The following is a 17,373-nucleotide window of genomic DNA, read 5'->3' on the forward strand; positions in this document are numbered from 1 at the left end:
GATCTGCTGAAGAACCCCCATGTCCCCTCCACCCCCAGGACCCACCCTGCCCCATCGTAGGGCTGTGCCATCCACAGGAGGCAAACCAGCTGGTGCAGCATGCAAATTCCCTGGCAGCAGCTGCCAGCTGCAGCGGGGTCCCCCCTGCGGCAGTGATGCTCCCCGGGGCGATCCCTCACCCCGCCGTGCCCGACCCTGGGAGAAGTGCAGTGTCAGCAGTGCAGCGGGCAGGCCAGCACCGCTCCTTGCCACCCTCCTCCTGCCCGACCCTGCAGCAATGCTGCTCCCGTTGAGCAGTGCCCGTGGGAGCTGCTGGCTCTGGGCTCGCTGTGCCAGCTTGCCTTCCCCACGTCAGCCCCAGTGCTGCTGATGGCGTAGGAATCCGCTCCAGCTTGGGTGAGCAGGTGTGGGAGGAAGCTGGAGCTCCCACAGGGCCACGGGGACCAAGATGTCAGTATCTGGATATAGGCATATAGACTGGGTTCGGAGATATGGATACCTGGATTTGGATCCTGAGGTATGGATACCTAGATTTGGGCACCCAGATTTGGGTACCAAGATAAGTGTACCTGGATTTGGGTACAAGACGTGGATACCTGGATCTGGGCACCAGGATCAGGGCGCCTGGATGCGAGCACCTCGATATAGTTACCTGATGCAGGCACCTGGACACGAGCACCAGGATGCAGACACATCTCTGGTCAGCTGGGAGAACCCATCCCCATCTCAGAGGGATGGCAGCACAGGGATGCTCCATGGAGGTGAGGCAGGAGGGAGGATGGGGGATCCCATGGGAACACTGAGCTCCCGCAGAAGCCCTTCATTTTGGAGGCTGCCTTTCATTTCTCTGCCCCGCATGGCTGGGCTCCTCCTGCGCTCACCGGAGGGAGCAGCAGTGAGCAGGGGCAGGGTCTCCCTTCCCCAAGCCCATCTGCACTCGGAAACTTTCTAAAATAGCTATTCCAGGACAATAATTCCATTCTGGAAGTGGATTAAGCTAAAGCGGAAAAAGGCACTCTTATTCTGGAATATGAGCATCCGCACAGGGGCCTCTGCTGAAACAGTTGTTTTGGAAGAGCTATTTTGGTGAATCATCACACACAAAAAGCCCCCAGCTGACCTCTCCGTTTAAGGCACAGCTGCCCAACATCTTCCCAGAGCCATCCAGCACAGCGCTGCAGCGCTTGGCTTTGTCAATCCCCAGGCAGTGACGTGCACGAAGCACTGTGCACTCAGAGAGGGGAAAACAAAGGGCAAAGAGCTGCAAATCGACCCCAAGACCTCCCTGCAGGGAGCACCCTGCAGCCCCTACCTGGCAGACAGGTGCAATCGTAGGTGGTGTCCCCGGTCTGGCGGCACGTGCCCCCATTCTGGCAGGGTGAGGGGTTGCAGGGCACGTAGAGGTGCTCGCAGTTCTGCCCGGTGTAGGCTGGCTTGCAGGAGCACTGGTAGGTGCCCACCTCGTTGGTGCAGCTGCCACCATTCTTGCAGACGGGTGGTGAGATGTTGCACTCGTTGATGTCCTGCTTGCAGTTGGCCCCGTGGAAGCCAGGCATGCAGCGGCAGACGTAGTGGGCTTCAAAGGGGACGCACTGGCCCCCGTTGGCACAGGGATTGGAGGCACAGGGGTCGGCCTGCTGGCAGGTTTTACCTGGGGAGGGAGGGAAGAGGAGGATGCAAAGAGCAGCTCTTAGTGCTGGGGCACAAAGCCACCTCGAGAGCCACAGGGGGCTGCGAATAATTCCCCTCAGCTGAGCATCTCCCAGGCTCAGCTTTGCCAATGCTCTCCATTCTTCAGCGCTAACAAAGCAAAACTCAGTGCCCTTCTCCAGCAGCAGGGCTTTCCAGGAGTAGCCCTCAGCAAGGACTGCTCATGCCATCCCATCCCACTGAATCACAGATTCACTCAGTTTGGAAAAGCCCCCTCAGGTCCCCAAGCCCAACCCATCATATCACGCTCACCAACCACATTCCCCAGCGCCACATCTCCACAACACCTCCAGGGACAGTGAGTCCACCACGTCCTCATATCCCACCTGAACCTCTTCCTGGCACAACTCCCGTCCCATCCCACCCCGTTCCGCTGTGGCAGGGCCACCCCTCACCTGACCAGCCCGGGGGGCAGCGGCACTTGTACTCGCTGAGTGTCACCAGGTCGCAGGTGCCCCCGTTGCGGCAGGGGTTGTTGAGACAGGCGTTGTCCACGGGTGTCAGGCAGAGCTCATCGGTGAAGCCCAGGCGGCAGATGCAGGTGTAGTTGGCGGTGCTGCCACGCACTGTGGGGATGCAGGTGCCGGCGTTCTTGCAGGGGGAGCTGAAGCAGGGGTTGGGCAGCTGGCACCGCTCACCCATGTGGGCACTGCTGCACCTGGGGGTGAGAAATGCCATCAGTGTGACCCGTTGCAGGGATCGGGGTGCCCGCTCAGTACCAGCACCACGAGCACATGCTGTGTTGGCAATGGTTCCGGGCTCAGCTGCACCTTGAGAGGAGAGGAAGATGAAAGAGGCGCCTGCAACAAAGGCTTCCCCCATCAAGGGGCCTGCACAGACTTGTAAAACCACAATCTCCAGGGCTGGCATCCTGCTTTTCATCCCAAAGCACTTCTTGCACTCCCCTTGCACTGAAGAGGAAACCCAGGCCCAGGGGGGGACGCGTGGCTCACCCCGCAGAGCTGGGAGTGCCGGCCCCACACACCCCCAGTCCCAGTGCAGGGGAGCCCTGCAGCAGCCCCAGGCTGAGCCCCTCCTGTCTGCCCGCAGCCACGGCCCTGCTCTTCACCCTCTGCATCCACAGACCTCAGCCACACAGGAAGAAACACAGGCTGAGCATTGGCTGCTAACAGGTGGGGCACATTCAGATCAGAGCACCTGAGGTCCTCCCCGAAGATAAATCCTCACCAAGCCTGGTATCTCTGCATGGGGACCCTGTCAAAAGTCCCCATGTGATGCCCATGGGCTCAACCATCTGCCACCCACAGCCATGGGGATGGGGATGGGGATGTGCTGCACGGGGGTAAACCACACGGACATCCCATTCTGCATTGGGCACTGCAGCAGAGAGGGCGATGCTGCAGCCCTGTCCTGCAGTGCCAGCACTCTATGCCCTGAACAGGGAGCGTGGGGAAAGCCACAGCCTGGGAACAGTACTTGTCTGCAAACCACAGCCCAAGGACCTCAAAGGCATGACACAGGGCTCCCATTGGCAGCAGAACCCCAAAGCTGGGACATGGGGCTCCCACCACAACCGCAAAGGGCACAGGGCTCCCACAGCCATCAGAACCCCCGTAAGAGGGTATGGGGCTCGCACTGGCACCACAACCTCAAAGCTTCAACACAGACCTCCTACGGGCACCACAACCTCAAAACTGGGACATGGGACCCCCATGATTGCAATCCCACACCCTAGATACGGGGCTCCCATGGCCACAACCCGCAGCCGCCGTGCTGCCCGAGGAGCACATCCCTGCCCTGCTCCCCCTCTCCTCTTCCCTACTTTTCTCTCTCTCTCTCTCTTTTTTTTTTTCTTCCCTTTTAACCCAATTCTGATTTCATTGTTGCGGATTGTGTGAGAATTTGTCAGGATTCTGAGACATTTTGAGTTAATGAGACGGCATTATCCAGGCCAAATGAAAAAGAAAATGTGTATAATAATAAATCAGGGCATCTGCTCGGCACACAAAGGGCGGCAGGGAGCAGGTGTGCATCCTAATGAGGCACAGCAGCTGCCTGGACCCGATGCCCGTGGCTCCGAGCACGGGGCGCCGGCGCTTCTGGGTGGCTGCATGGGGACGGCGAGGATCGGGGCCGTGGCTGCCTGAGTGGGGCCATTGTGCGGGGCCGGGCGAAGGCACGCCGCTGGCGGAGTGCTGAGTGTGTGCAGTCATCTGTTAAACCCCCCTCCTCCCCGCACCACACACGCTTTTTTTCTTAAAACAATCCTCCGGGGCTCCGCTGGCGGCGGATGGGGCGGCGTCAGGGGGTCCTGAGATGGGAGGAGGAAAAGGGGGAATAAAAAATGGTGTTGGGACAAAGAGCCACTGGGACAGCGCGGGAAGCGGCGATGCTGCGCCTGCACTGAGATGGGGCTCAGGGAGTGCCCTCCCTCCCAATTAGTGCTCGGATCGTTTCCAATTTTGGTGTTGGGAGCTCACAGCCTGGAGCAAGGCTCGTCCCCCCGAGCCGTGACGAGCAGGGAGCTTCGTTAGCAAGTCTGAGGGACGTGGGCAGCGCACGCAGTGGGGGACATGGAGGTCTTAGTGTCTTTTCCAACCTTAATGATTCTGTGATTCAATTGAAGGAGCTCACCTGGGACGGCAGGGGACCCAAAGAGCACTTTGGGGCTTTCTGCAGAGCCAGGGTTTGGGGCTGCATCAAGGCACACACTCCTAAGACCAGCACAGCTCTCACCACACCACATGCATCAGAAAGAGCCCCACCAGCACACCCGTTGGAAGGGACCTCAAAGATCACCGCCCTGCTTTTTTATGGCTCCCTGCCTGTCTATAAGCTGAGCTATAGCACGACTGGGGAGGGTGTGAAGTGGCAGGAAGGGCTGGGCACAGGGCTGCCCCGTGCATCGGGTCTGTGTTGGATGATGATGGGCACAAGCTCGGGGCAGGCAGCACTGCAGCGTGCTCAGCCATCGGATTTCTCTTCCATACGAAGGAAGCAGTGCCAGCTGCTGGAAGCACTGGTTGAGCAGCAGTGCACCAAAACCAGCACTGCCCTCGCTGTGCCCAAAGGAGGGTCTGCACTGTTCCCTGAGGCCCAGGGAATGTCACCCTGTGGATTTTCCTTTGTCGATTCCCAAGCACTAACTGCCCAGACTGAACCCTGTCTGTCTCTGGGAATTAGCATAAGAGACATTAAAGCTACACTTTAATTACAGAGGTGAGTGTCAGCAAAGGATGGGGCGGGTGCTTCAGCATCAAAACGCCTCTGAAGGGCCATTAGAAAGCAGCTCCCAAGTGCCCAGGCTACAAATACCAGCACCTCAGAGACATTTCTCTCCTTCCCCTGCTGCAAAAAGGAGCCCCACCACCACCACGAGCTGCTGCACCAACCCTGAGCTCGCCACTGCATTTCAGCACAACCATACTGCGTGGACCCAGACGTCCCTGGTGCAATCTGCAAATGAAGGGCGATGCAGAAGGCCCCGGCCGAGGTCAGACAGCAGATCCCAGGGGACAGCCTGGGAATGGGAACGGCGGCTCCGAATTCCCAAACTCCCAGCACCGAGCCCGGGCCAAGCACAGCTCTGCTGGGTGTGGGCACGTGCCTCTGTTGTGTCTGCTGCACATCCTCAGCGTGTCCCCAACAGCAGCACTGCGCTGCAGCGGGGATCCGAGGAAGCTCTGCAGAGCACCGAACTGAAAGCATGAATGAATTGTGGCAATAGGGGCGAGCACATCCCAGCACCCCACGAGCAGAGCTGCAGGGCAGCACCCAGCCCCATCACCCCCCTCTGCTCACAGCATGCATCTCCCCAGCCTGCCAGCAACAGGTTGTGTCCCTGCACAGCAATGCAGGCACTGAAAGCATCCCGTCCCCAGGCAGATGTTCCTGTGACCTTTCACCCCTGCCTGATTCAGGAGCTTTGCTGCTTTCCTTTAGGCGCTAAGCTGCCATCTGCCACCAGCAGCACAGCTGACAGCCAGGCAGCCCAGCACGGCTCATGCACTGCTTTGTTCTGATTCGGGACACGACAGCCCTGCAGGAACCCAGCCCCATGGGGCTGGGGGGGGGGGGGGGGGCTTAAAAGGTGCTGGGCTCACAGGACTGTCCCCAGCCCTGTTCCCATCCCATGGGCAGCATCACACCACAGGAGATGGGAGCCCAGGATGCCCCTGTGTAACCCCTTCCTCATCTGCTGGGAGCACCAGTGGCCGGCTTGTCCCCCCCATGGCAAGAGCACCGTGGGAAAGCCAAGGAAGGATGGCTCAGACCTGCTGCAGGTCCTGGGGTGATTGTGTTAATGGGGGCAGGTGATTCCCCACTGGGGCTGCAGTGAGCAGAGGTGGCCCTGTGCAGGACGGGGTCACAAAGTGCAGCCATCGCCCCACGGGGTGTGCTGGGTCCCCACAGAGGGTCCCACTTTCGGACGCCTGCCCCATCCAGGCAGCACGGAATCAAGCAGCCCATGGGACAAACAGATCTCATCCCAGCCAAGAGAAGGAGAAACAACCAAGCAGGAGTCACTTTTCCAGTTGTGCCAGTGGCTTCTCTCTTGGCACAGCCTGCAAGCAGCACCACGGCTCCCAGCGTCACACCCCACACCGGGAACCCTGTGCCACAGCCAGGAGGGACACAGTGCCGGGGCGGTCCCGGCCCTGGGGAGGGGCTGGCACTGCCCACCTGAGCCCTCCATCCCCCCTCAACTGCATGGCACAACTCCTGGCACCAGCACACACCGGGAGCTCTGCATCGCTGCCAGCCCTGCCTGCTCCTCCCCAAAGCAGCGCCGGGCGGAACCGGTGGTTTCTGTGCAAAGTCCCATCCCGGCCTCACGTTATTAAGCACGCCAGGACACCAGCCTGGGAAAAAAAAAAAGCAGTTTCACACAGGGAGGGTGGTTGGCAAAGCAACAGGTTACTTCGAGTGACATCAGGTTAATAAAGCGAGAGCAGATCTACTGTCTCGTTTAATTAAACAGAAAAAAAAAAAAAGCACACTGCAATCCCGATGCTTTGATGTGTTTTTTTTCGGTGCCATTTCGTTCCTGACCTAGCCCAAGCCATCTAATTGAGATTTTAAGACCCAGACTTTCATCTGGAAAGAAAATCACAGAATTCCCAAAGCTGAATGTGCTCCCGGACGGAGCAGGGAGAGATGTGCTACAGCCACTGGTCCTCCAGCACTGAGCAGAGGGCAACAAGTATGGCTCTGTTCCTTCAGCAGACGTTAAGTCAGGACGGTTTGGGAATCAAAGTTCCCATTGTAATGAAAAACAATATAATCCCATTAGTAAGCAGAGTGGCTGGGCTATTCACCACGGTGGTAAAGCAGCTACCTGGGAAGGAGCTGCTTTTCAATGGAGCTTCATTCACAATGAACATGAAAGATGGCTAAGGAAGAGACCAAGACAAAACTCACGCCATTCCCACCCTCAACAATGGGCACTCAAGTTTTTTTTTCCCCCAGCTGATGCTTTTTATATCCTCCGCTGGTATAAATCCGCACAGCCCTATTGTTTGTGGGGCTGGGCTGCCCTAGCAGGGCGCAGGTCTCTGCTCTGCTCATCACAGCTGCTTTTGGTGGACACATCCAGCTCCTCCTCATCGAGGTGCTCATTTATCACACAATCACTAAGGCTGGAAGAGTTCTCTCAGAGCTCCACCCCACCGTGCCCACGGACCACGTCCCTCTGTGCCACATCCCTCCATCTCTGGGGGACAGTGACCCCACCACACCACGTGCAGCCTGTGCCAGTGCTGACCACTCTTGGAGCAATGACGAACAAACTCTGACTCTTTTTTCACCCCAAACCACGTTTTGGTTAAACACTGCGCTCCCTGATCCCCATATATGGAGAAGTCCCCCAGGAACACACGCTGGCCCTCTATCTCACTCTCCTAATCCTGAAAATAAAACCTGAGATTAGGATCTGAGCAGCTACCAAGAGTTTAAACAACCTATATATAGCTCTGATATTTATAAATAGGAGGAGAGGGGGGTTTCATGGAGCACAAAACCCACTGAAAGCCAAAGCCACCACGCTTCAGCAGACGGACAGCAGGAGAGGGTGGGGATGGACAGACAGCAACAGGTCCAACCCCTCCCTAAAGCAAAGCAGAGCTCTGTACATCAGCCACCAGCACCAAACCCCCTTGGAAGCGATGCCCCGCTGGCTCAAAGCACCCCAAGCAGGAGGACAGGTCCCCTGCTCAGCCAGGGAGGCGGTCAGCAAGGATGGGACACCGCTGCCCCGGGGACACCTTGCCCAGCAGAAATCCCTGTGTCAACACACAGCCCCACAGAGCGCTGCGGACAATGGGGCCGGCGCTGCCCTCCGCCCGGCGCCCGCATTCCTGCCCCGCGTCCCCTAGAAACCCCCATTCACGGGGAGCAGCAGGCCCTGTGAAAGGGCCGTCTGTCGCCCTGCCTTTTGACACTGGGGCCTGTGTCTAACATTTTAATAGGGGCTGGGGAAGACCCCCTCTCCCCCCCTCTCCGGCAGCCGGCACGCGGGGCTCTGCCGAGCGATGGGTGTGAGCTGGAGCTGCATTCCTCCGCCCACCCGAGGGCAGCGACCCAGTGCTTCACCTGCTACAAAAACCTTGAGAAAATCACTGCACCTTCAGAAAGATGCAACCCCTGAGCAGTGATACCACACAGCCCCTGGGGTCCCCACTGGGACATCTCATTGGCAGAGGGACCTGGGACAGAGCAGTCGGAAGAGCTCCAGTGCCAAACCATTGCTCCCTTGGGGACAGCACATGGGGCACCCCATGGCACATGGAGCACCCCATGGTGTGTGGAGCCAATGAGGAGAACCCCAGCCCAACCCTGGTGGCCCGCACATGGCCTGGTGGCCCCCCAGGCTCCCACTGAGCCAAGGGCTCACAGCCCATCATCACTCGGCCGCTCGCCCGCAGCCTGCCCCATCTGTGACATAAGGGCGACGTTATGGCATCATTACAACTTAATCAATCCATTTCCCATATAAATACCATTAAATTCAGATCGCGGGGAAGGGAATTAGGGTGAAAACTTGTTAAAAGAAAATGACTTACGCGCAAATAAATTTTTGCAACTTGACTGAGCGTGAAAGTTTCCCATTAAAATGCAACTCTGCTCCCTTTGCTGGAAACGTGAGAGAGCCCAATAACCACAGCCTAAACTTTAACAGGCTTTTCCAATATTAACTCCAACCTGCTGTGGGGGAAGGGGAAGAGGTGATGGGTGAAAGCGTGGAGCAGATGTCACCAGGTGCCAGCTCACACTGTTCTGGGGCTTGAGCAGTGAGTGGGAGCTGCCACGAAGACTTCCCAACATCACACACTGCACATGCACACAGTGTCTGCTCCTGGACGCCTGGATGCAGGGCAGCATTCCTGCTGCTCGGCCCACACGTTGCTCAGCAGTGCCTCTGGCCAACACGAAGTGCAGCAGTTTTGTCCCAGACCAAAGTGTGAGTTCTGCCCTGGTCCTGACGCAGCAATCATGGCTCAGGGTCCTCGTGCTGCGGGTGGCACGGACCTGCTGATGCCAGCACCCACGGAGGACAACCCCGTGGAACATCATGAGGAGCTGACTCGTGAACCTTTGTGGCTGTGCAGCCTGGCAGTGGCACGGGAGTTAAAAGAAAGGACAGTCAAACAGCAGCCAGCCCTCTGTGGGCACAGATGGATGGATGGGGCGGGTGGGACCCCCTAAACCCAGGACTCAAGCAGAAACCCTCTGCACCGACTTCCAAGGCACATCCCATGTCTCTTCCACTCCACAGCCCCAGTATACTGTATGAAACCTCAGTGTCTGGAGCAACACTGGCCACAGAGAACTCTCCATCCGGCGCTTACCAGCTTGTGGTAACTGCACCTCGAGGCTATTCCCTCGTTAAATACACTGATGCTCTATAAATTTCACATTCCACTCATGTACAGCACTCAGGACACCTACAAACACGAGCAAAACGAGGGTCACCACACCTCCAGGCCTGGAAAGAGCGAGCTGATTTCCAAACAGTGTTATTTTAAACCTTGCTAACTGCCTGCTGATGATGTTATCCGAGCTCTTAATTGGGGAACAGCTTGGCCGTGCGGTCGTACATACATGTCAGCTACATGCTGCATGCAATAAACCATCACTGCCCCAGAAGTGGGACCTGGGTTGGAACTAATGGGTCCCGCAGGGAACAGCTGCACTGGATGCAGGGGATCGTGGCCAGCATGGATACCCCATCCCCTCCGGACTGACACGAAGTCCATCACGCATATCCAAGCCCCAAGCAGAAGCCAGCGAACTACTCAGAACACAAAATGAGTTACGGGGTCAGCAACACCACCTGAATCAGCGATGATCACCAAAAGGAGGGATGCAGGCAGATCCTTCTAGAAAAGAGCTAAGACACCGCTGTCCCGGTGGAGCTCCTCGGTTGGAGCTGCAGCAGGTGATGCTCTGTGCTCCAGCCTCCCCTCTTACCCGTTCCCACTTTGCTCTTTCCCAGAACCAGCTCAGCCCGCAGCCGCCACCGAGAGCTCTCCCCATGGCTGAATCACCGCTCCTCCACCGCTCTCAGGGCTTCCTCTGCCCGATTGTTCAGCACTCCACCCTCTTCCTCTCCAGCGCGGAGACGGCGTTTTTGTTTTTTCTTCTTTGTTATTATTTCATGGAAATAATGTTGGGTTAAAGCACACGAGAGAGAGAGAGACAGAGAGAAAAAAGCCAACAAAAAAACCAAAGCAGAAGGAAACTTCCGCCCTTTGCAGTGAGATAACAATGACTGAGCAGTCAGTGACTCGGAGGGCACAGCGAGCTGCCGGGCTCACATCACTCCTCGGCCTTCCTACACATCTGCAGAAAGGGTTTGGGGCTGAAGAAGTCAATTCTTGCTGCTTCAGCCCTCACTGAGTGCTTCTCCCGGTGCACCCAGCCCACTGTGGCCACCAAGCTCCCTATCAGCAGAGGAAGCACTCTGGGAACCCACTTTACCACTTTTTCAGTACAAGCCCAGTGATTAACTGAGCTTATTCTTTTCTGTTTCGCTCCTCTGGGCAGCAGTGCTGACCCAGACTCTCCGTTGACTTGAACAGAGATATGGTGAGTGGGAAAGGACCCGCAGGGATGCTGCTGGGAAATGCAGCCCCCTCCTGTGCCATCTGCTTCTACCTGTTGCAGCCAGGGAGGCCCTGGGAACGACAGTCACGTGGCACAGCAGCCTAAAATCAGCCCCACTCACGGTGGGGATGCCGGGCAGAGACAGCGATCCAGCGGTGCAATCAGGAGCTACTGCTACAAATCCGGACCACTTCGTTTTGGAAAACCTTCTCATTCCGTCTGGGAAAACACTTCGGTCAGAGGGGAGCGTCGCTATGCCGACCAACACCACAAAACCACACCGGGAGCACCACGGCTGCCAGGCCCATCCCCAGTGCCAGACCTCCGGGGGATGCGGGTCTGAGGCACCCCAGAAGCACACTGCTGCTCCTGCCAAGGTTGGGGAGGGTGGAAAGCAGCTCTGAGGCAGCTCAGGCAGAGCCCTCGGATGCTCAGTTCAGCAGGAGCCCCACGCCCAGGCTGCCTGCCAAAGGGACAGGGGAGATAAGGCACCGGGAGCTGCACTGCTGCGAAATAATAAAGGCTGAGAGTGCTCCTCACTGCGCTCCGGTGGTTTCCTTTCCGTAACGGGGCTGATAATGGGGCGTGCAGTTATCAGAGCCGGCTCTGCCCCGCGAGCAGCGTCCCCCTCGGACGCGATTCATTTCACTCCGCTTTCTAATTGGATTTGTGGGGACGGCACAATGAGGCTTTATGGTCGGAGTCAGTGAAGTGCCAGGCCGAGCCCAGAGGTGGCCAGCAGCCAGAGCGGGGCACTGCACGCCGGCGCCAAGGGGCAGTGCCAGCCTTCCTGCAGTGCTATCTGCACCGCTTTGTTTGAGGGGCTTGCAAGTGGAGCTGCTCGCGAAGAGATACTCCAACAAGTGAAAAAAGAGCACTCTGCAGGCTGCTGTCGGGCACCTGGGAAAGCTGCACCTCGCCCAGGTTGCCAGCACCCCTAATATTCCCTCGTCCAACCCCACAGCTTCCTGCAAAACAAGCTCACACGGAGCTGCGAAGCCGCCCTGGTGCCCGCAGCCAGGCTGCTCACAGCTCCCAGGGACAGAATTCCCCAAAGTTAACTTTATCTCCTGAAAACCCAGCAACCCAAGCGACTCTGGAGGCTTCTCCCGCAAACTGAGCTTGCACACATCAGACCTAATTAGATTCCATCACCATCTGCACACGAAATGTAAATCAGGAGTTGCAGAGACTTAAGGAAAAAAAAAAAAAAAGGAAAGAATGACCACAAGGAAAAGGAGGGGTGTAAGGTTGGGGAGGGGGCGGAGGGTTGGGCATTCTGGGAAGCCATACATGATTAGTCACACAGCATTAATCTGCCTCCCTTAACAATAGCTGCCGAATTTCGACCGAATCCCAGCTGTCGCTCTTTGAATGAAAGAAAACAAGATTTAGAGCGTCAAGCGTTGGTAAGGGCTTCTGTGCAAAAAAAAGTGGCGTGCATTCATTAGTGGCTCACAAAGGGACCCAGCCTTTGTCCATTAAATTGCTCATGTGCCTGATTGATTTGCTGATTTATTTTCACCAAAGGCTTTGGGGGGCTCCGCTTGGAGGAGGGGGCAGGGGCTGCCCGGGAGCTGCAGGCAGAGTAAGGGCACCCAGACCTGCAGAAAAGCAGCAGGCATTGTCAAGGAGAAACGCCATTCAACAGGTCGGGGTTGGAAATGCCTTCGGGTTCCTCCACCGAGAACTTCCTACTGGGAAACTTGGGGTGGGTGGGAACGTCTCCCGGCCCGCTCTCAGCTCAGCCCGTGTTTAACAGGCAGAGGGGAAATCTGGCCGGAAAGCAGAGCCTTACCCATTCAGATTTCTTTTATGGAATAGTTTTAAAAAGGGAACTGCACTCTTATTCATTTCTCTGGGTTATTGTTCCCTGGGAGCCCGGAGTGAATCGGCCATCGCGGCGGTGGGTCGGGTGGTCCTTCAAAGGGACCCAAAAGGCTTCACACATCCGCTTCCCCACCACCAGCCCTGAGAACACCCCGTGCCAGGAGCGGGCACGGACAGAAGCGTGGCACTGCGGGCACTGCCCCATGGACGGACACCCATGCAACACAACTGCCCTTGGATGCTTATTGGAGATGCCCTGGAAACTGCAGCACCAGCTGCCAGGGACTGAAGAGCAACGGTATGGGGCCAGGGGGCTGGAAGACAGACAGACAACCCTCCCATCTCCTTCCCCAACCCAGTGTCCCTCCCTCCTGCTCCATCAGCAGGGCACTCTGATGGGTTAACACCAGCCAAACGTGGCCCTCTGCCCATGTTTTTCTACCCAGCCAGGAACAAAGCCCAATCCTGCCAAACCCGCGGCGACTCCTACACGAGCAGGTTATTCTTGCCACTCAAGGAAAGAAAACGCATTTTGCCCTATTAAATCCAGAGCCTTCAAAGCAAAGTCAACAGGCACGTCAATGCTTCGGTCGGGGGGAGATGGAAATCCTTCTGCTCCTCCATACTTACTGGCACACCTCCGTCCCATTGAGGAAAGTTTCACACTTGCCCCCGTTGAGGCAGGATTCAGCGAGCTGCGTGCACCGCACACCTGGGAACAGAAGGAGAGCGTCAGGCACAGCACAGCACCCGGGGGTCCGCACCCCACTGTGGGGATGGGCTCACGGGGACCGTGGAAATGGGCAGGACTACACTGCCCCGCGTGGAAAGGGGCGACCTAAAGACAACCTGGGGTGGTCCTGGGGGTGGGCTCTGCCTTCCGTAACAGGAGGGCGGATGGGGAGAAGCAGCAGGTCGGTCCCGCCAGAGACAAATGCCATTTGGGAAAAACCATCCGCCTGCGGGCCCACGGGTTGCCACGAGCTCGGTACAGAAATGAGTGGCTCGGCACAACTCGCTATGAGTAAACGTTTCATTGTCCGGCCCTCGGAGCCGGATTCTGCTCAGTTACCACAGCAACTCGCTGAAAAGTACCAGAATCGCTTCCGATTTCCATCCCGGCTCACTCTTCCCCTTCTCCGTCCCCTCACGGTTTCACACCGAGCAAAGGCAGCGCCGCTGCCCGAACCCGAACCCGAACCCGACCTCCCCCCGACGGCAGCGGAGCGTCCCCGAGAGCCACAGCGAACGGAGCGGGGAAAGGACCGCGCACTGCCCCCTACGAACAGCGACCCGAGAAGCTCCAGCCCGGGCCGGCCCCGCTGACCCCCCCCACCCCCCCCGGCCCCCGACGGCGGCTCTGCACTTTGCGGCTCTACACACGGATCCGCCCCGGGGGGAGGGGGGGGGGGGATGAGGAGGCGGGGGGGCAAAAGGGGGGGGGGGGGGAGCCGAGGGGCACCCGGCTGACTTTCAAGAAACAGGAAGCCGAGAAAAATTTGCAAAACGGTCAAAAACTCTCGCGGAACAACAGCACGAGTGCGGCCGCCGTGCGCACCAACGCGGAGCACAGCACCGTCCCGAGCTCCGGGACCCCCACAGTACCGAGCTCCGGGACACCCCATAATCCTCAGCACTGAGCTCCGGGACCCCCCCACAGCCCTCAGAACCGAGCACGGGGATCCCCGACGGCACCGAGCCCCGGTACCGCGACCCCGAGCTCGGCCCGCCCGCAGCCCCGAGCGCCGTCCCCGGTCCCCCCCCGTTCCCTCCGTCCCCCCCCCCACGCTCGGCACCGCGGGGTTCGCGCGGTTCTGCCCCCGGTTCACGCTGCTCCCCCCTCCCCCGACGGACCCCAAATCCCGCGCTCCGGTTCCGACCGCCTCCGAGCGGGGCACCGCCTCGCCCCGCCGCTCCGCTCCGCGCTGCCGGCAAACTTCCTGCCGGAGCCGGGCCGGGGCCCTCACCTCGCGTCGGGGCGGGCAGCAGGGCCAGCAGGAGCCCGGTGGCCAAGAGCCGCTTCATCCCTCTCTACTCCCGCCGCTCACAGCCGCATAGATCCGGAGGCCGCCGGCCGAGCCGGCTCGAACCGAACGGAACCGAACGGAACCGGAGCCGCGCGGCGCAGCTCCGGGAGCCCCGAACACACCGCGCCCCAACGCCGAGCGCAGCGACTCCGAGCGCCGGCGCCTCCCGCGGCCGCTCAGCCCCAGCGGGCCGGGCCGGGCCGGGCGGAGGGCGGAGGGGGGGCGGGACGGCGCGGGGCGGGACGGCGCGGGGCGGAGCGGGATGGGACGGAGCGGGACGCCCCTCCCTGCACGGCGCGGTGGGGGGCAGCGCTGGGAGCGCCCCCCCCCCCCCCTCCTCAAACCGTGAGCACAAGGCAGCTCCGGACGCCCCAGCGAGATCCTCCCCGCGGCTCCGGATACCCCTACGCAGACCCCCGCAGCTCTTTGCGGCTCACAGAGAGCCCTTCTGAGGCCTTTGGGTAGCCCCGGTGCAGCTCCTGACGGCCTTATGGACACCCTCTGTGTACCCCTCCCCTGGACACCCCTATACACCCCCACCCTCTCCCTCCCCCGTGTGACTCCTGCATAGCCCCCAAACAGCTTTGGACCCTCCAAGCAGCTCCGGTGCTCCTATGTGCCTCCGGCGTGTAACTCACCCCTGCACACCCTCAGTGCAGCCCCTCACAGCCCCAGCACCGCACAGCCCCATCCCAGGGCCTTACACAACCTCCTACAGCCCCCCCACGGCTCACAGAAGCTGCTCGGGACCCCGACAGAGGTGGGATTGTCCCCTCCCCACTGCAGCGCACCTCTGACCCAGTGCAGGTGTGTGCGGGTCCGCTGAGATGCTCCCCACCCCTAGGCCAGGAGGGATGCTGCCGTGTTGGGCTGCAAGTTCCCGAACTCAGGGCCCGTGTGCTGCAGCAACAAACAAACAAACAAATGCACGAGGGGAGGTGTGCAGCCAACCCTGCCACGCAGCCCTGCGAGCTCTGGGCGTGTGCAGCTCCTGCACGTGGTGCGGCTCCCCGCATCCCAATGCCCCCACCTCCAACCCCCGGCACCGCCCTGAGGGATGGGAGCATGTCCCACCCGAAACCCAATTCTGTCCCAGGCCTGGGGGCAGCCCCCTGTGGGGTCACCCCATGCAGTGTGCACAGTTCCCATCGCGTCCCAGCGGTGACAGCAAATTGGAACCAGGCTGCGAATTGAGCAACCAAAATCGAGGCTTCAAACTCCTGTCTGCGTGTGGGGATGTGTGGGACTCCAAGAGCTGGGAGAGGAAGAGGCGAGGGGGATGGGGGCCGGGCTGATGGGGGGGTGCTGCCCCACCTGTGCCCCCCCGTCTCAGGAGTGCATTCATCCCGGCCCATGCCGTGGTGTTATCCCGCTGCTTCCTGCTGTAAATTATTTCCAGAGCAAGTGTGAAACGATTAAACAAACCGAAGGGCAGAGTCTGCTCATTAGATCAAAGCCGCGAGCCCTGCAGCGCTCCCTCACTCTGCTCCTTCCCCTTCTTCCCGCATGGGAACGGGTCGGGCTCTGGGGTGCCCGCTCGGGGTTGGGGGACGCTGGGATCTGTGCAGGACTTCAGAGCATGCCTTGGCTGAGTGATGTCTGTGTGCCACCAGACCGTGCCACCTCCCCCAGCGATGTACAGTGACACCTGGAGGTTCCACCGCCCTTCGGGGGTGGGGATCAGTGCTCTGCTCCCCCACATCTCGTCCCTTTCTCCCTCCTGCTGCGGCGGCCCCGCTTTGCCCGGGCTTGTTCTCCCCATGCAGAACACACCGAGCTGCGCTTCCATCTACGCATACACCCAGGGGCAGGTGGCCACCGGGGTCCCCACTGCGTCCTGTGCCAAACGGGGGGCAGCAGTGAGGTGGCATTGGTCACTGTGCACGGACACTGGGGCGGCATCAGGTGCCTTGGGGTGATGGCACAGGGCAGGACCCAACCTGGATGCCCACGGGTTTGTGGCCCCGGTGCCCTCTGTGCCAGCCCTGACTGTGCACTGTGCCACCCCACTGCTCCTGGGGAGGGGGGGACTCCTGCAACAAAGGGGAAGGAAGGAGGAAGGAGGGAGGCAGAACCCCGCACACAGCTTCCCACATCTTCCCGCAACACGAGCTGGATGTGACATCAACCCAAGGAAAGTTTTTTCACTTGGAGCAGTTTCAGGGGTTAAATGCAATGGGGTTTCAGGGCCCATTTAAAAACAGTGTTCATAAAAGGCTTTAATAGAAGCGTTGGCGTGCGGCCATGTGATTAGTGATGTAAAAAACCCGAAACCTCCACACATGTTTAAAAGTTTTAATAAGTCCAAATTAAACGAGCGAAACTCTGGGAATAGGTTTTCTTTTTCTTTTTTTTTTTTTGTTACTGCAAGCTAAGAAAATTAACGTCCGCCGAGCAAAGCTTCGTACAGACACCAACAGGTAACGCACATCTGTACGTTATTTTCATGTCTCCAGGGGCTGGAAAATAAAACAAAAACCCGAGTGAGAGCAGCGTTCTTATATATTTTTTGCCTTGACAGCTCAGGGAAAAAAAAAAAAAAAAGAAATTGCCAAAAAGCAGAGTTAGAGAGCTGGGCTGGCGTGGGAAAGTTGGTTTAGCGAGAAATGTGCCCGGGGCTATTTAAATCAAAACAGGCGTGGTTTTTTTTTTTGTTTTGTTTTGTTTTATTTTCTTTTTTTAATGGCAAATGGCTGTTACACGCAAGCCCGGCAGCGCTGCGAGAGCTCCTCCGTGCCGC

At 58.8% G+C, this 17,373-nt stretch overlaps 1 protein-coding gene across 2 annotated transcripts in view; it reads right to left on the bottom strand.

Annotated features, from left to right (window-relative positions):
• NOTCH1 (notch receptor 1) overlaps positions 1–14,788 on the bottom strand; it is a 32,833-nt gene extending 18,045 nt beyond the window's left edge. The window contains exons 1-4 of one of the 2 annotated variants that reach the window (XM_065737242.1): positions 14,574–14,788; positions 13,237–13,318; positions 2,106–2,368; positions 1,313–1,651 (exon numbers count right to left, since the gene is read on the bottom strand). In XM_065737242.1, coding sequence (XP_065593314.1) covers positions 1,313–1,651; positions 2,106–2,368; positions 13,237–13,318; positions 14,574–14,631 — 742 coding nt within the window. In that variant the 5' untranslated portion in view covers positions 14,632–14,788. The remainder of the gene's footprint in view (positions 1–1,312; positions 1,652–2,105; positions 2,369–13,236; positions 13,319–14,573) is intronic. The other variant, XM_065737243.1, reaches the window with a different exon arrangement.
• Between the last annotated feature and the right edge of the window lie 2,585 nt (positions 14,789–17,373).

Source organism: Cyrtonyx montezumae, unplaced genomic scaffold, assembly GCF_038088225.1.
Source record: "Cyrtonyx montezumae isolate F1298 unplaced genomic scaffold, pur_monq_1.0 scaffold_20, whole genome shotgun sequence".
In the NCBI taxonomy this organism is placed as follows: domain Eukaryota; kingdom Metazoa; phylum Chordata; class Aves; order Galliformes; family Odontophoridae; genus Cyrtonyx; species Cyrtonyx montezumae.